Source organism: Pleurodeles waltl, chromosome 1_2 (assembly GCF_031143425.1).
Source record: "Pleurodeles waltl isolate 20211129_DDA chromosome 1_2, aPleWal1.hap1.20221129, whole genome shotgun sequence".
In the NCBI taxonomy this organism is placed as follows: Eukaryota; Metazoa; Chordata; class Amphibia; order Caudata; family Salamandridae; genus Pleurodeles; species Pleurodeles waltl.
The window spans coordinates 1,124,289,916-1,124,314,772 of NC_090437.1; the positions used below are offsets into that span (position 1 = coordinate 1,124,289,916).

Below are 24,857 nucleotides of genomic sequence, written 5' to 3' on the forward strand. Positions count from 1 at the left end.
CTTCCTTCCTAAATGTTATATTTTAATAAAACATACCTGCAGCCTGGGTTGCGTTGGATCACATGATTGGCACTATCCTGCCATCTAGTGTTGAGTTCTGGTTTCCGTAATCACTTCAAAACCCACAATGCATCCGCATGCAGACTCCTCCTTAAGTTATTTATTTTTCTATCATCATGTTTGAATAAATAGTACCTTTAACCATCACATTAACTAGACTCCGAGAGTCTGAGTCTTTCAGTCTGCATAGGGCACTATACATCCAATAAACTTTTATTGCAGTAGCAGACTTGCCTTAACCTTATAAAAACTTTGAGGCAGTTTTTTTGATTATCTTCCATTGCTGCAAGGAAAACTCTGTGTCTATGCAGGATCCTCAAAGCAACCCATTCATAAACTTCAGGTGGTGCAGCATGCGGCGGCCAGACTCGTATTGAAAGTTCACAGATGATCATCAGCCTTGGCTGCTCTGTAAGCCCTACATTGGCTTCCAGTGCATAAAAGGATCCTTTTAAAAATCCTTTTATTGACTTTCAGAGTTTACAGATCAACTGGGTCTAGATATCTAACGATCAGATTTACCTACTATACAACTAAAACAACACTGAGATCTTCCAAGGCAAATCTTCTTAACCCCCCTCTTTTAGACTTAAAACTCAAGGAGGTAAAACCTTCTCTTTTTTTCCACTAAGGTATGGAATCAACGGCCCAGGCAGTTAAAATTGATCAAATCTGCAGCAATTTTTAAAAAGACATGGCTCTTTCTTGCACCTGACGAACTTTGTTACTCTCTGATTCTCAGATTGAGGATCTCCTGCTAGCTCCCTTGACTGATTTGAGTCAGTATTTCTGTGTAGCACCAGGAAGCTACATCTGGAGTGGCAGCGCGCTTTCCAAGTACCTAATTAATTCATCCATTCACATAGTCCAACAGTGAGTGTGTGGTCATATTTAGGTCGCAGCCTACCAGACAGCACAGCAGTCTGGTTTGCTCAAGACATCCTGGGGACATAAAGAGAGCTGACCAAAGAATGCATTCTGCCCGTTGCTTGCCATTGGCTTTGTAACTCACATTTTCTTGCTTTCTATTTGCTGGCTTTATTTGTTTTAGGCTCTCTAGGTTCAGTTAGTACCTTCCCTTGCCCAAATTGTATTTACAGTTTCCTTTCAAGTGCCCCCTTTCTGTAAAAAGGTCTGCGAATCTAGTTCTTATCTTGTCACATTTGCTGTGCATTCAAATGCTGAGATCAAATATCAGACTCTGTCTTCAGAGACAGCTTAATCAACTTTTGTTTCTCTGATTTCAAAGTGAGAGGATTTATGTGACAATCTTGATAGATACTGGGGATAGGAAAGAGTTTTTTTCTACCACAGGACAATATTTAAGTGAACTGTGTTAGTATTTCACAAATAAAGCACATTTTTTATTTATTTCTGAAGTGTGTTGGAAACAAATACATTAATATGATCAAAACAATCATTACATGAAGTGATGCAATTTCCACACATTTTCGTCTGTGGACTGAATAGTTTTATTATTAAAACTGTATGTCTGTGCAAATGTAATGGTTATTTCAATTGAAAATGTGTTGTCTGTTATGGCAGTGGGCTACAACACCATGAATACTCCACTCTACGCCACTCCGCTCTACTCTGCACCACTCCACTTTACACCATTCCACACCACTGCACTCTGCACTACTCCATTGTACTCCACTGCACTCTATGCCACTTCATGCTATGCCTCTCCACTCTACCCTTTACCACTCTACTCTATGCCAATACAATCATGGCTATTGCACTCTACACCACTCCAGTCTAGGCCATAACAGTCTACTCTGCACAACTCCACTCTACTCTACTCTGCAACACTGCACTCTGTGCCAGTAAACTCTACGCCAATGCACTTCTCTATGTAACACTCAACTCTGTACCCCTGCACTCTACGCCAGTCCTCTGTATGCCACTCTAATCTACGCTGCAACATTGCACTCTATGCCACTGCACTCTACACCACTTTAATCTACGCCATCACACTCTATGCCACTGTATGCAACTGCACTCTACCCTGCACCACTCCACGCCACTCTACTCGGAAACAATCCACTCTATGCCACTCGACTCCACTCTGTGTCTTTCACACACTGACCTGGTTTCAACCGTTGATATCGCTCTGGAGCCAATGCTAGACCCCCCCATTCCGAGCTCTGGAAGAAGGCTAGCCCAGGGAACAGAATTCCTAGTACTCACCAACCTCCAGAAGGTGGAATTGAGAAAGGGACAAAATAACTAATGAAAAAAACCAGTGGTCCTTTCTCTTCTACACAACGGCACTACTCTGCTAACTAGGTTATCACTTCTTGACCTAATGGTTAGTCGTAGATGGAAATTTGCAAGTCTGTACGTCTGGTTATCATGAAAATGCAATGCACTGTAAACAACAAGAAAGGTTAATTACCACTGTTGCATAGATTCACATCTCAGTTTACAATACAATATTTTCAATATTTCACACTTACCGGTTTCTTAAATAATTATAACATGGGAGCATATGAATCAGATACTGTAGAAAAATCTTCTGGAACTCTTGAAGAAGTACTGAAAGGAAGTACTAGGTAGAGTTAAGTCACTCCACGGAAAATTGAAAACATATAATTGGAGTTAATGGCACCCCAAAATAGCATTCTATACATATCTTTGAAATCAGAGACATGCATAAGTAAATAGAAAACCAGTTTCTGTGAGCACATAAGTCGGAAGTTAAACAATTCTCAAGGCATGTTTGAGACCAGATTGCTACTGGAATTTGATTACATTCAAACTACATGAACTTGAAACAAGATTTAACGGACACAGGGTTGAGATGCCAGTTTTCCCAGCTGGACACAAGGTTGGGATACCAGCTTTCCCAAGTTTGTGCTGTGCACATAGGCCAGGACTCGGCAATGTACATTCACATGAAACGGAATTTTTATTGATACAAGGTTGGAGTTATCAACACTCCTAGGATTAAACTTTGTACGTTGACTGACACATAAAAATACAACAATGTAATAAACAAGGTTGCATTGAGACACAAGCATGGAATCACTGAGATTTCCAAGGTTGTACTTGGAACATGGATTGGAGTAAGAGATACTCCCAAATAATCTAGATATAAGGGTTACTGCTGAGAAAACAGAATGGAGTCGGGGGGACTCGCAAGATATACTAGAAAACATTTTAACTCTCAGTTGAAAGTTGGAGTAGTAAATACTCCTAGGATACACCAGACAACCAAACAGTCAGACAGTCTCTAGTCTATGGGCAACTGTTTGGAAAACTCAGATTCAGACAACGAGTCCAATGGTGGAAGCACGGAGATAACAAACAGGCCTGCAAAGACTTCTAAAGATTAGTGTGCACTAAGCTGGAACAGGTACTTAACCTGGGAAATACTATAGAGGAGTTTGGAGGAAGCAGGCGGGTCATTGCTAGAAGTTAAAGAGAGGTGGAATTGTAACTTATGGAGGAGAGACTCTGAGGGTTCTCAGGAGTGTGGTTCTTGGCATCATCGGAAAGGACGTGGAAGACTGGATCGTCAGGTGGCAGATCGTGCAGAAATGAAGCGAGGATGATCCAAGCAAATTGGAGATGAGTGCAGGGATGAAGCTTGCACTGAACAGGAGCACAGCCCAATCAGGAGGTGCGTGCAGGGGAGCTGCTTGCACAGGGCTTATTGTAGAGTCGTGCGGGTCTGAATACAGGTATGAGGCCAAGCCTCAATGCAAGTTCAGAGGAGCTATTTATAGCAGAAGCCAAGAGTATATGTCTCATGTGGAGGCTTCTAAAGGAACCTGGGAAGAATCACATGTTACATACAAATGGGCATGGCTTAACAGATACAACAAACCCAATGGCATGGTGGTACATCCTAATGGTTTACAGTGGAAACATGCCCATCCTAATAGGGTACACAATATCTTCAGGTGCAAACTAGATAAAACTTCAGTAGCAACACGCAGGAGGGTCAATGGTTCAGGGATGAGTCAAGGAGCTTTCTAGATGGAAAGGTGCCACAGTAGAAGGAATGACATGAGGCCAGCAGGTAATACCCACCATGCACAGGGCACAAGATTGAGTCGTGACAGCACCACTGTACTTTACACCACTCTACTCTTAACCACTGCACTATTCACAACTTCACTCTATATCACTGCACTCTAAGCCACTGCACTCTACTCTGCATCACTGTACTTTATGCCACTGCTCTTTACCCAACTCCACACCACTGCACTCTGACACTCTACTCTGCAACACTGCACTCTCTGCCACTAAACTGCCCGCCACTCTACTGCGCACTACTCCACTCTATGCTATTCCAATCTATGCCACTGCACTTTATGCCACTGCACTTTATGGCACTATACTCTATTCTGCATGACTCTATGCTACTCTACTCTGCACCACTGTAATTTATGCCACTGCTTTCTACCCTACTCCACACCACACCACACCACTGCACTCTGATACTGTACTCTGCAACACTGCACTCTGAACCACTGAACTCCCTGCCACTATACTGTGCACTACTCCACTCTATGCTATGCCTCTCTACACCACTGCACTTTATGCCACTGCACTTTATGGCACTATACTCTATTCTGCATAACCCTATGCTACTCTACTCTGCACCACTCTATGCCTCTCAGCTCTACTCTACATTCTACACCACTGCACTCTATGCCACTCGACTCTACTCTGTGCCATTGCCCTCTGCATCACTCAACTCTACGCTACTCCACTCTGCACCACTGTACACTGTGACACTCTACTCTGTGCCACTCCACTCTGCGCCACTGCACTCTACTATGCACCACTTTAATCTATGCCACTGCTGTCTTCAATGATGCATTTTGTGCTGCTGAATTCAATATCACTGCACTGAATGCTACTGCACTCTACGCCACTATAATCTGCAACATTCTATGCCAATGCACTCCACACCAGTCCAATCTACTCAATGCCACTCCATTGTACGCCACTCAATGCCACTCCAATATACGACATTCTCTACCACTCCACTCTTCACCATTCCACTCAACGACACTCCCTGCCAGTCTCCTCTATGCCCCTTACTTTTAGCCATGCTGAAAAGCAACCATGATGGTGTACAACATGGCTGGGACACATTGGCAAAGCCAATAGCTCTTGCATAGACACAACCTCTTGGCTTTGCCAATACTTGTTGGAGAATTACACCCAGACTGGTAAAATGGAATTGTCCATTCTATGGAAGTGTTATAAATGTCCAAAAGTAATAAGTTCCCAAATGCACCTTTTAAATGCATGGCTATGAGTAACAAGTGATATATTTGTATCCACATTTTATTTTCAAGATGAGAAAGACATGCCACACTCCTTTAGTGCCGGAGGTGGATCTGACTAGGTTCTTAACTATTTAGAGAAATTAATCAAAATTAATTAGAATGGCATTTGCTTGAATATTGGGCCATAGGAAATATATATGATATATCTTTTAATTTCTTACGCACAGTCACAAATCCATCAGTTTTTTTGTGATCAAGCTGTAATTACAGTTGATTTTTATGTGACATCACTTGTCAGTACATGGTGTGTTCATTTTTACATGTAATTATTTTTTACAGTATGGAAAATGGTAATAATAGTTATCATAACGAGCACTTATATGGTATTCACAATCCTGTTATGACAAGGTAAAGGAACAGTCAAGCCTGCATGCCATGGTATACATATCAGTAGTGATCGATTAGCTATATAGTGATCTCATTTTTCTGCATGTCCAATTCTCAATCATTCTTCATTTAGCCCTTCAGCACTGCATGGCATCTCTATTATTTATTTCTCTAACTTCATAATCCTTCAACTAACTGAAGGTGTTTTTCCTTATGATTTACAGTTTTCAAGTACACTAGCAGAATCATTTGTTTAAGAATGATAAGTGCATGTGCATGCTGACAATTGTTTTTTTTTGTAGAACCTTGCAATGAAGTCACATAGAATATTCAAAGAAAGATAGTTTCAAAAGCAGAATCTTTCTGTTCAAACGTATAATGCAAGTACATTTAAAGGTGTTTTTCTCAGGGATAATCAGGTATCCGTTTCGGGGGGCCACCCTCTTGTGTGCCATTCAGGTTTGGTAGCACCTCACTACATGTCTTTTCAAAAACCAGATTTTCAGTCCTGGCCTTTTCAGTAACAAATTATTGCTACCAGATGTGTCGGTCTATTTAGTTTAGTTTAAGCAAATTAAGATCATAACACCCATAATGCATTTGGCTGTCACAAAAATGCCATGCAATTGTAAACATGGGGTTTAAGATGATATGGGGTGGAGTGGCCTCCCTCATACCAGCACCGGATTCAGGTTTTGTTATTGTTACCACATTTTCCAATGCGGGGAAGACCTTAGATATCATAAAGCAACAACTAAACTTCACACAGGGAGGAGTGATGGCATATTTCGTTTCCAACCTTGCCAAGACAATGGGGGTCATTCCTAGATTGGCGGGCGGTGGTCGCCGCCCGCCAAGCGGGAACCGCCAGAAGACCGTACCGCGGTCAAAAGACCGCGACGGTCATTCTGAGTTTCCCGCTGGGCTGGCGGGCGACCGCCAGAAGGCCGCCCGCCCGCCCAGCGGGAAACCCCCTTCGACGAGGATGCCGGCTCCGAATGGAGCCGGCTGAATGGAAGGGGTGAGACGGGTGCAGTTGCACCCGTCGCGATTTTCAGTGTCTGCCACGCAGACACTGAAAATCTATGTGGGGCCCTGTTAGGGGGCCCTGCAGTGCCCATGCCAGGGGCCCCACGACACCCGTTCCCGCCAGCCAGGTTCTGGCGGTGAAAACCGCCAGAACCAGGCTGGCGGGAAGGGGGTCGGAATCCCCATGGCGGCGCTGCAAGCATGTGAATGATTCCCTGGGGCAGCGGGAAGCCAGCGGGAAACCGCTGGCTTCCCTTTTCTGACCGCGGCTTTACCGCCGCGGTCAGAATGCCCCCGGAAGCACCGCCAGTCTGTTGGCGGTGCTTCCTCCGTCACCTACCCTGGCGGTCATAGACCGCCAGGGTAGGAATGACCCCCAGTGTGTGTTTGTAATGTTAAAGGAATGAGTAGGTACCCAAAGCGAGTTAAGGTACTATTTCATTTTTCTGAAGAAGCCTTGCCTGTTATTTTCTTGAATGTTTGAGGTTATTGAACTGCTATGCCTACCTTCAAAGTGGGTCAGTCATGAATCTCCCTGTCTGCCTCCGGGGATGCTTAGAACTAAGGAATACTAGTTGCATGTGCAGGTTGATCTCAAAACTGAATAAGTACTAAGAAAAAATATATACTTCTGAGAATTGTTCTGTTCCTAATTCAAAGAAAATACGACCACTATAACTAGCACTTAAAGTCTAAACTTTGAAACTGTGAAGGCTAAACTTTTCTTTCCTAACCAGAAAAAAAGAGCTTCTCCCAGGGGTTATTTTCCATGCCTATGCTAAGGCTGCATAAAATGGCTTCTATTTATATGTATGTACTATATATATGGGCTGCCCAGAAACAAACAGCCTAACTAAAAAATAGAAAAATGTTTAATATCAGAGCAGTTATTGGTCTCATAAATTTCCAGAGAGTTGCTTCTTTATATCTAAATGTATAAGTTACAGCCATGTCAGATTAGAATCCCCTCCTTCCCTGCTTCAGTTTAGGAAAGAATTGTCTTTCTCTCATGTTAGATAATTTGTCATCATGGATGGTGCTAGCCCTACTGCCAAAGTCATCAATGCAACCCTTTCTCGAGATTTAAGCATTGTCAAAGTATTTGTGAGGCAGATATTGTGTGGCTGCGGTCCCACATTATTTACTTCTAACAATCACACTTTTTAGATAAACCATTGCTATGATTAATGCATCTGTGAAACATAGCATATTTCACAGGCTCCTTCATCTCTATTAAAAGATTAATATTTCTGATTTACACCTGTTGACTGGGGAGATGGTATTATGAAGAAAGAATCTAAGAACCTGCAAGGTGCTGGACCTACAGTACCCATTCTTGCACTTGTACAGTAGCCCCTAGACCCTTACTTGGATACAGTTGCCTTGTTTTTCTTGCCTTTCCTCTTCCCTCATCTATAAAAAGTAGATACTTATTTCTGCATGTCCAAAAAAGTGTAGACAATATTTTCAAAGTTACCTGGCCCAACATATTTTACAAAGCATTATGGTATCCTTCAACAGTACTAGGAGTGAGAATCGTTCATGCCATTTAATGGAGCTAGCTATTAGTAACCTGAAATATTTGGGCAAGTTGGAGATCATACTGATAAAAAACATTCATACATGTGCTTATATCCCATTTCTCTTCTACATGCGATGTCCACCCACACAATGAGAAGAAATCAGAAGCAAAAGCTAAAGCTCTGAAAAGTAAATCAAGGAGCCCCTCCTTTGCTCAGCCTCATCCCATCTTATCCTCAGCCTTTTCCCTCTTTTCATCTGCAAATTGGCATTAACACATTCTTTCAGTAGTTTACAGTTGATCAAGGATTCACATTAACTTCGCCCTCTAACCTCTACACTCATCTATAAAAGGTTGATAGACAGCTGGTCAAGAATTCTCGTTAATGTTCCACTTGAGTCCTCAAATTGAGTCTTTTTCAACCCACTGCTCAATGAGATATGAAACTATTAGTTCTGAAAATGAGAAACAGGCTCCTCTTTGGGCTATCCCCGGATTACACCTATTAATTTACCATCTCCCCCCTGCAAGGTCAACAAGATTCTCTTGCATACATGTCATCCTTCCTTCATTCCTTTGTTGAGAGAACTGGCTATGTGCTATAGTGTTTCAAAGGGCTCACTTTTATAGGAGCCATGCAGGAAGTACCTTTTCATTGGAGCTATGCAGAAAGTGCCTGCAATTTGTTTAGGGAGGAACAGAAAATCAGAGGAAATTGCCTCATTAATTTCAGCTAGGCACCCCAGGGATATTTGCAGTAGCATACAATCTAAGAGTTAAAAGGCTTCTAGTCTTTCTGGAAGTGGCGGACTCTTTAAAATGTTCCTCCTCCAGACTGTGCATGCCATCTGTATTCACCGGGCTGAGTTTGTATGTCAAGAAGGCAAACTCTTCTGGGATCTAATCATACCATTTCTATACTTCTAGGAAAGCCTTTCTTTCCATGCTCTCAAGTAGATGGTACTGCTACAGGAAACAACACCACACTTACAGAGCCATATGACAACCACAGCGTGGTAGTTTTCAGGAGCCATGAGCCTGATGGTGGTTCAGGTGTTATGACTTTATATGAGAGTGATCATGTTTCACCTAAGACAGCACTGCTACCCAAGGGATATTGTGATTTGTAGAAAGCAATACCACTCAGTGGGTCACTTGGTGCTGAAAGCAAGGGTATATTGAAGTTAGGAGTGTCAAAAAACAACAGAAGGTATTTATTGAATAAAAGAATGCTTTATCTCTTTTCTGAAATTAATCTGAGCAGCAATAGATCTGAAACACAGCAGATGAGAGTTCCATAGTGTAGGGACAGTACCTAAAAGCATGTCTGCCCTACACAGGCTAACTGCCATCAAGATTACAGAAGAAAGAACTTAACAGCATACCTAGAACTTTAAAAGAGATGCAAGCTTTTATAGGCAGCCAATGCAAGTATTTCACAATATGAGTTGATCGATTAAAGCAAGGCACACCAGGCTTACCATATGAGAAGCTTGATTTTTAAGGACTGAAGGTGCTGAATTAGAGGAGATTTAGCACCTACCTAGGCACCATTACAGTCTTATCTTGGTCCAAAAATTTACCATGATGGTAGCACGACAATCATCTTCTGAAAGGTATGGGACAATAGGGCAAACTTTTATAAAAAAGGTGCAGGAAGAACCCGCTGTGGCAACTTGACAGTTCATTTGAAGACAAAAATCAATTTGAATCCCAAGACTCTTTACAGACTTCTAGCAAAGTCTGAAGTCAAGAGGCCAGAGAGATGGATGCCAGAGGCTGGACATTCCACAAGTAACCAATATTTCTGTTTAGTTGTCCGGTTTCAGCCAGTGGTGGCCATTCTAGATTTTGACATCTGAAAGAGAGTGCTGAAGCGAGAGATCATTGGAGGAATGACCACTTATATGGTTGAAAATCGTGAATGAGTAAGTGTAGACATGGTTCTGAGATACAGATTAAAAACAATAGGTGACAGAGGTATGTCCTGCATCACATAACAAATTATCTTATTTACTGAGGAGAGAAAAGCACCAAATGAAACTCTCTTTGATTCCTTAAAGAAAAAATGAAGAACTCTTCTGGACAGGGCCACTGTCCTTGGAGTTCTTGGTCCTCTGCTGGGCAGGCAGTCCTCTTGGGGTTTGTAGAGGTTGCTGGTCTTGCAGGATGCATCACCTTTTTGGAGCAGGGGGTCTTGAAGCTGCAGACAGGCCGGTAGAGCTGGGGCCAAGTCAGTTGTCATGGTCAGCTTAGTAGTCCTTCATCTTTCGTCTTCTTACTTGAGGTCACGAGGAATCTGGTGAGTAAGGTTCAGGGGTGCTCCTAAATACTAGATTATGGGGTGTTACAAGGGTCAGAGAGCAGTAGCCAATCCCTGAGGGTGGCTACAACCTTCCTGTGCCCACTCCCTTTGGGGAGGGGGGCACATTCCTATCCCTACTGGTCCCTACCATCCAAAACAAGATGGAGGATTCTGCAAGGAGAGGGTAACTTCAGCTCTGGACACCTTAGGGGTGGTCCTAGCTGCAGGGCTCACTCCTCCCTGTTTTAACTAATTTTCCCAGCAGATCTGCCACCAAAAGCGGGGCTTGGCCTGAGGATGGGCATCTCCACTAGCTGGAGTGTCCTGGAGCACTGTTTCAGGAGGCCTGAGCTTTTGAGTCTCACTGCCAAGATTTGGGTAAAATTCAGTAGGCATCTCTACAATGCCTTCAGTGTGCATCATACAATAAATCCAACACTGGCATCAGTGTGGGTTTATTGTGCTGAGAACTTTAATACCAAACTTCCCAGTCCAATACCAGTTATGCATCACTTTATAATGTACTTCTCTATTTCCTTAACCCATTGTGCTCTTATGCACATCAGTCCAAAGCAACGCCTATTACGTTTGTCAAGGTCTCTGTCAAGGTCTCTGTTGAGGTTCCCAACCCATTTGCAATGATATGACATCTGACCTGAAGGCCTGGAGCCCGGTACGATCTTGTAAAGATTGGCAATGATTCCCTTGGTGGTCATGAGTGAAGTGAAGAGTTTTTCAATCATTTTAGCTCTTATTGCCACCTTTCTGAGTGGTAGGTGCATCACTTAGGGGGTCATTCCGACCCTGGCGGCCGGCGGTATGTTGGCGGTAACACCGCCAACAGGCTGGCGGTGTTCCGCCAGCAATTCTGACCGTGGCGGAAAAGCCACGGTCATACCGCCGGCCCCTCCACTTTCCCGCCAGGCTTCTGCCTGGCGGGCAAAATCCCCAGGGCAGCGATGCAAGCACCGCTGCCCTGGGGATTATGAGTCCCCGACCGCCAGCCTGTCCGTGGCGGTAAACACTGCCATTGAAAGGCTGGCGGTAAGGTGACTGGGGGTGCCCCTCGGGGACCCTGCACTGCCCATGCACTTGGCATGGGCAGTGCAGGGGCCCCCAGGCATAGCCCCATCGCGCATTTAACTGCCCGAATTTCGGGCAGTGAAATGCGCGACGGGTGCTACTGCACCTGCTGCACATCAACATTGCCGCCGGCTCTATTACGAGCCGGCGGAAATGTTGATGAGCCATTACCGCTGGCCCAGTGGAAATGTCGGAATAGGGAGGCATGAATACCACCGGCAATGGCGGTATTCTGTCTCCCCCGGCCTCGGCGGTCTGGAGAAAAGACCGCCGAGGTCGGAATGACCACCTTAGTGTCATATTTGAAGATCATGAAGAGGTTCCACCTCGCTCACCCTAAAGAACAACTTACTTACATTCGGGAACGCATTATGTGGTAGAGACTCTATCTAGCTGCAGATTCCTTACCTTAGAATTTTGCGGTGTTAACTTGGAATCCGTAACTTATGCAGATGCCGTCGTTCGGATCTGTGTGGCATCGTCGCCATCATTGGAGCCATCTGTGACGTCACGGCTGCCTATAAAGGCACCACCCAGGCGTGCGGACATCAGTACTTTACCATAAACGTCCACTCCGAAAGCGCAGAGCCATGGAAAGAACCAACAGTTTTGTCTGTGCAAAAAAAACTAGGACCCTGAAAGGGACAATCCCTAGCCCTAGCAAAAGTGTCCACAGAGTGGGGAGGCATGGGTGGGTGTAAGGAGATCTGCAGCTAGCTAGAATCTCTACCAGATAGTGCGCTACCAAAGGTAAATAACTTGTTTATCTGACAGAGACTTCTAACTGCAGATCCTTTATCCTAGAATAGATACCCAATTTGTAACCTCCTGGCGGTGGGCTGTGGACAGATCTTCTATCACTAAAAAGTCCTGTAGGACCAAATGGTAAAGTGCCTGTCTCTACGGACCTGATTGTCCAGACAGTAATATCTTGCGAATTTGTGCAAGGACGCCCACGTCGCTGCCTGACACATCTCCAGGACTGGAACACTCTGTACTAATGTAGTGGTAGTAGCCTTGCCATTGTGGATTGAGCTCTCAAGCGCTCAAGAGGTTGCTCTTGGCCAGGGCGTATCAGATCTTAATACAGAGAACGACCCAGCACGAATGGTTCGCTTCTGCACTGCTCGACCTTTCTTTGCTACCACGTACCCACAAAGAGTTGTTCATCCACCCGGAACTCTTTTGTGTGGTCAAGGTAGAAGACAACACTCTTTTTGGGTCAAACCGTTGCAGTCGGTCCACTTCTTTAGAGGGATGCGGAGAACCAAAGAAGGTGGGCAGGGTGATGTTCTTACACAGGTGAATTGGGTTCTCTACCTTGGAGAAGAAAGAGGCACGAGTTCTAAGTATAGCCTTGTCCGTGAACATGGTGAGATACGGCAGCTTAGATGAAAAAGCCTGCATCCCACTCACCCTCCTGGCAGATGTTATTACCACTGAGAAGAGTGTCTTGAGGGTGAGCAGCTGGACCGGACATATGTGTAAGGGCTGAAAGGGAGCACACATGAGAAATGTGAAGGCCAGCTTTAATTCCCACTAAGGCATGACAAGGGGCATAGGAGGATACATATGTACAAGCCCTTTGAGGAATCTATGTACAATAGGTGATTTAAATAACAAAGGCTGATCAGGGAACCAAAGGAATGCCGATAAGGCAGAAAGATACCCTTTGAGAGTGCCCAATGCAGAGCCCTGTTGGCCAAGGGATAAGACAAAGAGACGAATGTCAGAGAGAGAAGCAGCAAGAGGATCAATAGAACTTTCTATACAATAATATACAAAATGTTTCCAATGCCAGGCGTATGCTATCTTGGTTGAGGGATGCCTGGCTGCCAAAATAACTTTACAGACTTCAGGAAGAAGGTTGAAGGCTGTCAACTGCCGCCACTCAATCTCCATGCCTGAAGGCGCAGAGGTGACAGGTTCACGTGGAGAACCTTCCCCTGCTGCTGTGATAGAAGATCTTCCCGAAGCCTGATCGCGGATCAATGCTCATTTTCAAAAGCTTGGGATGCCAGACTCTCGGTGCCCAGTCCGGAGCCACCAGGATTACTTTTGCCCGGTCACTCCTCATCCTCTACAGTACTCAGGGCAGAAGTGGTATGGGCGGAAAGGCGTACAGGAGGCCTGAGATCCACTCACGACTAAAAGCATCGCCGAGTGAGTTCCGCCTTGGAAACTCCAATGCCAATACTGTTGCCATTGATCGTTCTCTTTGGAGCCCAACAGAGCTAACCAAGGCTCTTCCCAAGGCTGAAAAAGTCCTTGTGCCACCACCGGATGCAGACATCACTCGTGATCCTCTAGGCATCGACAGCAGAGTTTGTCTGCTCTGGCATTCGGAGAACCTGCCAGGTGTTGAACCACCAGAGTTATATCCTACTGTTCCAGCCATGTCCAGAGATGCAGGGCCTCTTGACAAAAGGTCCATGACCCCACACCGCCCTGCTTGTTGCAATACTACATTGAGGTGGTGTTGTCCGTGAACACCTGCACTGTCTTCCCTTTGACAACAGGAAGAAATGCCTTGAATGCTAGTCCGATCACCCAGATCTCCAGTAAGTTGATATGGAGTCCGGATCCTGCCAGAGACCAGAGGCCTCTGATCTCCACCTCTCCCAGATGGATGCCCCATCCCAGAAGTAATGCATCTGTCACTACTGTAAAATCTGGTTGGGGAATGGAGAAAAGTCTGCCTCTGACCCAATGGTGGTTCACCAACCACAACTGCAGATCTTTTGCAGGTCTCTCTGAGATCTGAACCGTGTCAGTGAGATATCCCTGATGCTGCGCCCACTGGAACTTCCGGTCCCACTGCAGGGACTCATGCCATCTGGCATGTTTTACTAACAGGATGCAGGAGGCCATGGGGCCCAACAGCCTCAGAGTCTGTCTCACCTAAATCCAGTATACAGGCTGAAACATCGGAAATCATCACCTGAATATCCTGGGCTCACTGCTCTGGAGGATAGGCCCAAGAGTGCACAGTGTCCAGGACAGCTCTGATGAAAGGGAGCATCTGAAAGGGAGTCAGGTATGACTTTGGCATGTTTATAGTGAACCCTTGCGAATGCAGAGGTTCGCCATAGTCTGAAGGTGGGTGACAACAGGCTGGGGCGAAGGAGCCTTGAACAGCCAGTCATCGAGGTAGGGGAAGACTGAAATCCCTAGCCTGCACAGCTGGGCTGCGACCACCACCATTACCTTGGTGAACACCTGAGGGGCATTGGTGAGGCCGAAGTGGAGCACAGTAAACTGAAGGTGCTCATGGCCTACCTTGAACCGCAGGTAATGCCTGTGGGCAGGAAGTTGATATGGAAATACAAATCATGCAAGTCCAACGCTACCATCCAGTCTCCTTTGTCTAGGGCAGACAAGACCTGAGCTAGAGTGAGCATTTTGAATTTCTCCTTTTTGAGGAAGAGATTGACGCCCCACAAATCTAGAATAGGGCAAAGGCCCTTGTTCTTTTTGGGTATCAGAAAGTAGCGAGAATAACAACCACAGCCTACTTCTGATATCAGAAACCTTTCTATGGCTCCTTTGGCCAAAAGAGCTGAAACTTCCTCGCAGAGCAAAACCAAGTGATCCTCCATCGGCCGTTCTTTTTAGGAAGGCAGTGGGAGATGGAAAGACTGGAAGGGGAGGGAATAGCCCTTCTATATGATCTGCAAGACCTATTTGTCCAATGTTATAGACCACCAGTGAGGGAGAAAACATTGGAGCTTTCCTTCAACTGGACGTACATGGTCTTGCAGAGTCACACTAGAAGGGCTTGGATGCTGTAGATGTGGGGGGTTGGGTGGTGGACGGCTTCTGGCCAGACCCTCTGGGTCTGAAGGCACCACGATCGCGTCCCCGCACAAGATGTTGGCCTGGTGGAGGACGGTGGCTGGTCTGTGGATGGCGTGGTGCCATGCCTCTTCCAAAGCCTCGAAAAGGGTGATAGACTGTTGGCGAGTAGTCACTGAGAGGCCCAAGGACTTGGTGGTAGTCCGGGAGTCCTTGAAGTGCTCCAGCGCCGAGTCTGCCTCTTTGCCAAAAAAAGTGGGTCCCATCGAAGGACATGTCAATGAGGTTTGCCTGGACATCCCTCAAAAAGCCAGAGGTATGTAGCCAGGCGTGGCGTCGAAGGGTCTCTGTTGAGGAAATCGCCCTATCCATCGAGTCTGTTGTGTCCAAACCACACCTGATTGTAAACTTAGCTCCATCTCTCCCATCTTTGACTGCCTATGAAAGAGTGGCCCGTATGTCCCCTGAGACCTGAGTCAGCACCTGCACCACCGTATCCCATAAAGAATGGGAAAAACAGCCCTATAGGCATGAGGTGTTTACTGACCTCAATGAGAGGCTGGAGGAAGGAAACATTTTCTTCTCCAATTGGTACAGGCTCTCAGATTCCCTATCTGGGGAAGCGGTACCAAAGGCAACATGGGAAGTGGAGGCCTGGGCCACCAAGCTCTCTGGGTTGGGGTGTTACGTGAGGAAGCTCATGTCGCCCGGAGCCTGGCGATGGCAGCAGCGAATTGTCCTGTCTACAGGTGCCCCTGTGCTGGGTTTGGACCTCATTCCCAGCAGGACATCGATGAGGGCCTCATTAAAGGGCAACATTGGTTCCGATAATAAAGCCCCCAGCTGAAGCACCTCCGTCAAGTTGATAGTCTTGACCTGCACTGAGTGAAGCTCAAGGTCCGGGACCCTAGCTGCCCTGCGTACCACCATTGCATATGATGCGCCCTCCTCTGTAGCCACAGTAGGAGCTAAGAGCATGCCAGTATATGAAGAGGTGTCCAGTCTAGTGGCCTCTCCTAGTTCCTAATACCAGTCCATTGGTTCTAATTGGGACTCTAGAGGGTCCTGAGATCCCTCTCATTCCTCACCAGTGCCTGACTGATTGTAGAAATGCTCAGGCAATGAGGTGGCCCCTGTGGGCACCGTCATTGCCGGAATTGGCGCTGTGCCACGCTCTTTCAGCTCCAGATCATCAGAATGGTGCTCGCACCGCCGGTGGGCGCCTGTGGTGCCGGAAGCATCGACATCGGAAGCGACACCGGAGGAGGTCAACTGTGTGGACTCGGTGTCGTTCTGAATCCGATATCGTATCCAAGAGACCCCATCGGCGCTGCGGCCAAAGCCGCCAGTGTGGAACCTGATGGGGCCTCTGATGACCCCACAGGGCCCAAAGGCGCTCCGGTGGGCCAGCCTGCTTAAATATGAGACGCATGGCCTCGTAAAACTCCTTAAGCTGAGTGGGAGTCGCTCCGGCTTCCGGAAAAGGAGGAAGGCGCAGAGTCGGCCGACAGGTGAGGTGAAGTCTGCCTGTACTTCTTCTTCCTTTTGTGCATCTTCCCCAAGTGCCCGGAGGACCTCGAGTGGGATGAAGTGGACTTGGGCTCCTCCTCGACCGGGACCATGACCTCTGAGGAGTCACGCCCCCAGCTTCGACTGCTGGGCCGCCATTAGCTTCAGGGACCGCTCCCTCAAAGCTTTCGAAGCCATGGCCCGACAGTCCGAACACGACTGTGAGTATGGTCTCTGTCTAGGCACCAGTAACGTACCTAGTGGGGGTTTGTCACTGACATGGTGCGGTGGCAGGCGCCAAATGACTTGAACCCCATCTTCCTCAAAGTCATCCTGCACAGATGCAAAAAAGTATTGACAAAAAGGTTGAAAAAGGCCTGTCAAAAAAGACAGAGGGTATGTCTATTCCGTATTTGTGGTTTAAGTGGCACGGAAGGAAAAGAACTGACGTCCGTGCACCTGGGTGGTGCCTTTTTAGGTGACCGTGATGTCACAGACTGCTCCAACAACACCAACAACACCACGCGGATCCATTCTACGCTACCCGACAGCGGATGCAAGGGTATTGCTCTGCAAAAGTTCTGATGCCTGGAAATTCTTAGGTAAGGAATCTGCAGCTAGAAGTCTCTATCAGATGTCTAGTTCAGATTGCATGAAGGATTTAATTTTACCCTTGAGAAATATATAGATAGAGGGTGTACACCCAACTTCCCTCTATCTGTTAGAGGGATGATAATGGAGGGCTGGGATGAAGAACAGGTTAAGATACATCTGAGTGAACAGTGAGGGAATGAGGGGAAAGGTGTTTGCCCAAGAGGACCTCCCCATAAGAGTCTTCTTCATATTGGGCCAGATTTTGTCTGTTTCAGGTTTGGCCCAATCAATCAGTAACTTCAGAAAGCTTGGAACTGCCAGCCCTCCCCCCCAGCCTGTCACTTTGCATAACTTTCAAGGGCACCTTGGATCAAGATCAGTACCATATAAACTGGGATACTTCTCTATGCAGAGAGTAATAAAAGGTAAAAGGTGAGTTGAATTTTAACAAAGTCTGAAGCAGAAATAGTACATGAGGTAAAATGGCCACGTTTAAAGCGTTAATCCTGTCTATCCAGTAGACAAAGAAAGAGGGCGAATGGCCCAGTCACTGTGTATTTCTATAAGAGGTACAGGACAATCACCTTTGAATAAGTCAGCCACCAAGGGGAGGTTCTTCACACCTGAGTATTTAGTGGGGTGCTTGGCTCACTGGAAGGGATATTGCTGTAGCAAAGAGGCAACCACCTCTTTAGGGGGTGTCAAGTTTAATATTTTAATCTTCTCCACATTCATTTTATAATCTGTACTTCCTGAAGTACTTTTAATTATTTAGCTAGTGCAGGCAGAGAGCTGTCTGTGTCACCCAGGGTTCCCAAGGCACTGTCAGCAAATAGAAATATTTTGTGCAACTCTGCCCCAAATTGAAGGCCAGCAATATACCTGAATTGGTGTATATGACATGCAAGAAGTTTGATGCTCAATGAGAAGAGTAGAGAGGATATAGGGCATCCCACTCAAGTTCCCCTTCCCAAACACACCTTTCCCCAGGTGCGATCATTGAGTTTTAAGAAACAGTTGTATTTTATGCTCTTCCTTCCAAAAAATTCACCTAAAAATTGTCTCTACTCTGTGCTGGAAGAGACGTAGCTATAATTAAAGTGAACAATGGTTCCTATGGGAGAAGTGTGAACCTAAACTTCCTCAGTAATGACGCATAACCACCCAAAAGATTGGTTTTGATGAAAAAGGAACACATTTATTCAATTACTTAGTGTTAAAATCCAAAAATAGAGTGAAACTTTTCTTTTTAAGGCTTTTCACAGTAAACTGGTGCTCTCAATATTGTAGCAGCGCAGTGAAAGTGAAATAAGTGAATATGGAGTGTGCAAGTGCTATACAATATATGTATAAGAATAGTGACTGATATGGATACACTGATAGTTAATACATATTCTCAAACTGAGTGATATGCTCCAAATCACAGTAAAAAAACAGTCCACTGGTATTATGTCAATGTTTGACCCCATACAGTTATTCGTAGAGGGTCATCATCAGGACGAAGGAAGGAGAAGCACCCAAAGGATTGTACTCCTGAGGTGGGTATCTATTGATGCAATGTGGTAATGTATCCACATGGGCGGTTAGATGTGTAGATTAGATTTAGGGAAGGGTATTCTAGTTTGCATGTGAAATCCCTCTGAATCATATAGTGTTGGCAATGGTTTTGCGTAAGGAATCAACCATGAATATGCAAATTATGCAGTATTATCAGTAGCTCTTTGTTGTAGAGGAATCAGTGTCTCCAAACCTTTGCGCTTAACCATCAGGGATCAATGTGCTTTTGGACATGGACTCAAACTCTCTAGGAAACACCATCTATGATCAGTGAATGGAGAGTCGTATATACATCTTTACTCCAAGGCTGAAACGGACTTAGCTGCAGGGGAACAGAAGTGGCGACTGAAGCCTCTTTGTGTGGCAATTTTTTCTGGTGGTGCACCACAGACCAGGAACCTTTGCATGAGCATAATTGTTACCCCAGTATGTTTCAGTGTGTCCTCCTTTGTGCCTGCTCTGGTTAAAAAACTTACTGAAAAATTTCCACCCTACCCTTATGGAAGCCTTTGCAGCATTGAGGGTGATCAATATTGCAGATATTCTTTACTCTGCACTTTCTCAATAAGATGCCACACACTGTGGCTGTTATCAAAGGTTTGTTTTCTTCAATCAATCCCGATTCGTCCAGGTGTATGCAGAGTGTCACCAATGATTTCAGTTTCTTGGACAAGATTTTTATCTATGTATTTTGATTTTAAAGTTGAGCAGTGCGATTGGCCTTAATGAAGAACCAGTAATTTGCTTTTTCACTTCTTGGGAATACTGGCAATTAGAATGTAGCTACAAATGTAGCTGTCAAAATTGTATTCAACTGCCTCACAAACTGGTAACCAATTGGTAACCTCCATCAGTGTCTTCAAAAAACCTATGCTTCTGGGCACCTCATCCTGAGAACTGTAATCTCAATCTGTGCCTTCTGGCTCCTGCTTTCTTTCTGCTCTCCTGCTCATTCTGCCTGGCTGTGAATGATCTCTCTTGTTCATTCAGTTCAGAAAGTCCATCAATAAATGTATCTCCAGTCATTATTGTTTGAGATTTTGAATCAAGCTTGACTGTTAGTGAGAAGTACTCTGAGACATTTCCTGAAGGAGTTGTACTTTGCACGTGCATCAGGATATGGGCTGATACTTCTTATCCACTTATGTGATAGTGTCCTTGAGTTGTGATAAGTTAATCTTCACCAGGATGCCCTTCTCCAGAGTAACACTGTCAAGCATTCTCTGTCATCATTCCTGTCAATATGTCTCTGTAGAGGTTAGTAGTGTATCTCTCAGAATCACTATCCTTTAGGGTTATTTTCACATCACAACAGGTGTCCTTGTCTTATATTGCAAATGTACTGGTTAATGTTCACTAGAGGCTATTAAAGGAGCCCTGCAAATCTTCTTATGTGAATATCACTGTGTCACCCTTCTCCACTGCCATTTCAGACTCCTCCATGATCAGCAGTAGCTTTCCCATTTTATTCCTCTTCTACTTTCCTTGCTTTCTTCTAAACGAGACTGGATGACGTTTTGAGCACTCCCAAAATCACCTTTCTTCTTGAGTGAAGGTTACGTTGGTGCTCAAAGGTGAAGGGTAAGAGAAAGCTTATGCAAGTTCATTTCCAAGAGCAAAAATGAGCCCCACTTTATGAGCTAATTTGTAATTAAACTCATCTCCAGGGCATGTCACATTAAGGGATCAGACTTGCTTGGCAGACCAGAGCTTAAGCAACAACCAGGCTGAGCAGGACATGCGCAAGTGCGGTCAGCACACCAGCAGATACTTCCTATATTTCTAAAGCCGCAAGGGTATCCAGCCATAGAAGTATATTTTCTGGGGCACATAAACCAATATAAAATAAGAATCAAATTCATTCATAATAGGACCTGCATGAGATTCAAAAAGAACAAAAGGACTGATGCAAAAAGATTAGGAAAGCTCCTGTTGGAGGCCAGCTAAATTATCAATAGCAAAATAGGTAATATTGGAGTAGATTGCTATGGAATGAGCAACTAGAAGATCATGGGCAATGTCTCACAGTTCAGAAAAGAGGTTTAGAATGACTAAGGGCAGAGAAATTATGTGTAGAGTGAAACTGGGTTTGAGTTCCTCAATGGAGTATGTCTACGTTTTCATGCTTTTGCAAAGTATGTTCATGAACAAGACTCATTCAACATTTGATATTATTTTAAAGTTCACAAATAGAAATGTGTTTATTGGTGATTGTTCTTGTTTGGAAGTTAGTGGATAAGGAGATAAAGAAAGTATTTTATCTCATAAAACCTACTGATAGAGTTTACCAATAGAGATTGGGAAACCAAATGAATTTGATTTCTTTCTCTTCCCAAACAATTGCAACATGACCTCCACTTTTCTGCCATGATGAACCTAGGCAAGGTATTTTAATCTCAGGCACTTCAAAGACTAAACATGGTCTTCTTAGGCCTGAGTCACAAAGATCTGTTGGATAACCTAATTTCAATACAGGTGTACAAATAAATGTACCTCTGTTGGAAATGGCCCTTTTGCAGGCTTATCCACAAACATTTACCCTCTGACCTCCTGTTTTTTTATCCTGTGCTGAAGTTTGTTTTTACTGGCTTTAGGCCTCTGTACACTTTACCACTGCTGACCAGTGCTAAAGTGCAAGTGCTCTCTGTCTAAATTGTATTGGTGATTGGTTTATCCATGATTGGCCTATCTGATTTACTAGTACGTCTCTAGTATAGTGCACCATGTGTGCCCCAGGGCCTGTAAATCAAATGCTACTAGTGGGCCTACAACACTGATTATGCCACCCACATGAGTAGCCCTGTAAACATGTTGCAGACCTGCCACTGCCATGTCTGTGTGTGTGTATTTTTAGACTGCCATTTCGACCTGTCAAGTGCACCCACTTGCCAGGCACATACGTTCTTTTTATTATATGTAAGTCAACCCTTAGGTAGGCCCAAGGCAGCCCCATGTGCAGGGTGCAGTGTATTTAAAAGGTAGGACATGTACTGGTGTAGTTTACATGCCCCAATGGTGAACTACTGCTACATTCATTTTTCACTCTTGCCAGGTACTATCTCTCTCTTAGAGTAACATGGGAATTGCCTTGACATAGCTTTTAAGTGTAATTTCCTATTGGGAGCAGAAAGCTATGTGGAGTTTTGGGTCTCTGAACTCACAATTTAAAAATACATCTTTTGGTGAAGTTGATTTTTAAATTGTAAGTTTGAAAATGCCACTTCTAGAAAGTGGACATTTTCTTGCTTAACCATTCTGTGACTCTGCCTGTCTGTGGAATACACGTCTGGGTCAAGATGACAGTTAGGCTGTTTGTGAATTCACTCCAGACAGTCACACAAAGGGAGCTGAGGTGTGCGCTGCATATCCTAATGGCTCTTCATGAACTACAGTGGTGGGAGGATCTGACATTTGCACCTGAATAGGGCTGTGCTTGTCCTTACAAAAAGCAGTCTCCAATCCCCAACACTGCAAAGACTTCTCTTTGAAATGTGTCTACATCAAAGGTAGAAAAGAGTATAAATACTGGACCTCTGACCCCACACATTTAGAATCCTTCTGGACTGAGGATATTCTGCCAGGAAGAAGAGCTGGATGCTGTAGGAGTGACTACCACTCTGCCTGTTGCTTTTCTGTACTGGCCTGCTGCTTACTGCTTCTGTCCTGGGTGTGAAAGGACTGGACTTTGTTTTCCACATCCTGCTTCCAAAGGTTCTCTAAGGGTTTGGACTGAGCTTGCCTCCTATGAAGAAGTATCAGGGACATCAAAGACTTCATCTGCCAGCACTTGGGTTCTCTTGCTGAGAGTCCTGACTTCCCTAGTGGTGCCAAATCCAGCTCTTTGGCCCTCGGGAGTGAGTTCTGGTGTAACCAAGAAGAATGAAGCACATCGACTCCAGAGCAACTCCAGAACCGGTGCAGCTGTCTGACTCTGCATGGCTGCCAGCACCGGAGACGTAGTGCCCACTGAGTGCAACAAACATGACGGACGCCACAGTCCCGATACCGCCACAGTGCCTCCTAAGTTCTGCCACAGTGTGAGTCCTGAGTGACACCTGTGGTCTTGTGGTGTGATCGTGACATCACAAAGTTGATGCCTTGAATCTTGATCATGGCCATGCTGGATTCATCGACCCCACCAAATCAACAGTAAGGAACCAACACCTCACCTCCCCAGTGTCAGTAAGGAACTGGCACCCCACTGCCTCCAGCAACGTTTCACCTCCCCAACTCAGCGCAAAAAGTTTGTTTTCTCATTTTCCAAGGCACTGTACCTGGGGTCCATGTGACTCGGTGAACCGCCACGCACTCCCTCATGAGTGGTGTCGGACTGTTGAGAATGACCCCACCAAAACACTGTGATAGCCCTAGTTGGAGCTATTGTATTTTTTAAGTGCTATACTAAGATTTAATCTTTGAAAATTCGTTTCTTTGCTTGTGTATGTTGGAGTTTTGTTGTTTTGGTCTTGTTTTATTCAGATAAATAGTGGTTATTTTCTAAACTGTTGTGGAGTACTTTTGTGGTGTTTTCACTGTGGTATTGTGTGTGTGTACAAATACTTTACACATTGCCTATGAGATAAGTCTTACTGCTCGTGCCAAGCTACCAAGGGGCTGAGCAGCGGTTATCTTAGCTGTGTGGCTACCTTACCCTGACTAGAGTGAGGATCCCTACTTGGACAGGGTGCAAACCACTGCCAACTAGAGACCCCATTCTAACAATCTCCATGAACAAAATCACACCCCTGCCTTACAGAATCAGGAATAGTCGGATTTTATCCTTTAAGTGTTTTTCTCACAAAGAAATTCAGACAATTTTCTTAAATGGTTAGTTCCAGTTGTAGTGGTGTTTGTAGACGGTCCAGTTGTGTTCTGTCTCTATTTACAAGCACTTGCACATAGTTTCCCAGGCTGAAAACTTTACTCCTCAAAATGGGTTCTTAGGATGGTAATAGGGAAAGATCAAGCTAAAGACTGATGTGGAATGAGTGTAAGAGCTTTATACAACTAAAAAACATATGTCTGCTGTGAAGAAACAAAAAAACTAAAACAATTTGCACTTTTGTAGCTACTGCATTTTCACTTGTGGATACGGTTATGCACATGCAGACTTGATTTGAATTGTTTTCTTTAAACAGAGGGGTAACTCTTCAAGACCAATTTTCTCAGTTTTGTGAATTTGATTCTTAGAGTAGATCACATAACCCATGCCCATTTTGTGGGTTATCATCGATGTTAATTTACGTCATGTTTCTAAAAACAATTTAGAAACTGTTTTTCATGAACACAAAGGCAGATAACCGTATCTGGGTAAATTGTATGTAAACCAAAGTTAAATCGTTTGGTACAAATATGTAAAAAAATGACTCGGCTGTTGTCTCTTTCTGTCGGCTCTTTCTGTCGGCTGTGTAGTTTATTTAGTATGATCGTGGGGTGGAAGTGAAAACCTCACAGCTCCGCTTTTTCCCAAAGATGATATTTTGTAGCTAATCAGGATTTTGTGTTGGAGAATCTTGTTATGGATAGTGCCCAGTCAATATATACATTTCAGAGAGATTATATTGTAATTATTTTTCTATTCCATGTTTTCTCTTTAGTGGCATGGAGCAGTGGTAAAGGATGCTGAACACATCTGAGGTAATTCATGAACATTTCAGGTTGGAGCGAGTGAACAAATGATCTTACTCTGTGCCGGCTAACTTAAGACATCCCCGTGTTTTGACCATACAATCATTCGGCCTGGTGTGTAATTCGCCAGCTCAGCGAA

General features: G+C 44.8%; 1 protein-coding gene across 20 annotated transcripts in view; it reads left to right on the plus strand.

Annotated features, from left to right (window-relative positions):
- The window catches only part of PROM1 (prominin 1), a 616,480-nt gene that overhangs the window by 578,908 nt on the left and 12,715 nt on the right, over positions 1-24,857 (plus strand). For 13 of the 20 annotated variants that reach the window (XM_069202406.1, XM_069202442.1, XM_069202387.1 and 10 more), the window contains 2 exons: positions 5,649-5,717; positions 24,688-24,727. The exons of 2 other annotated variants lie outside the window; for them this stretch is intronic. In XM_069202406.1, the coding sequence (XP_069058507.1) occupies positions 5,649-5,717; positions 24,688-24,706 (88 nt within the window). In that variant the 3' untranslated portion in view covers positions 24,707-24,727. The remainder of the gene's footprint in view (positions 1-5,648; positions 5,718-24,687; positions 24,728-24,857) is intronic. 5 more of the 20 variants (XM_069202511.1, XM_069202502.1, XM_069202458.1 and 2 more) reach the window with 1 other exon arrangement.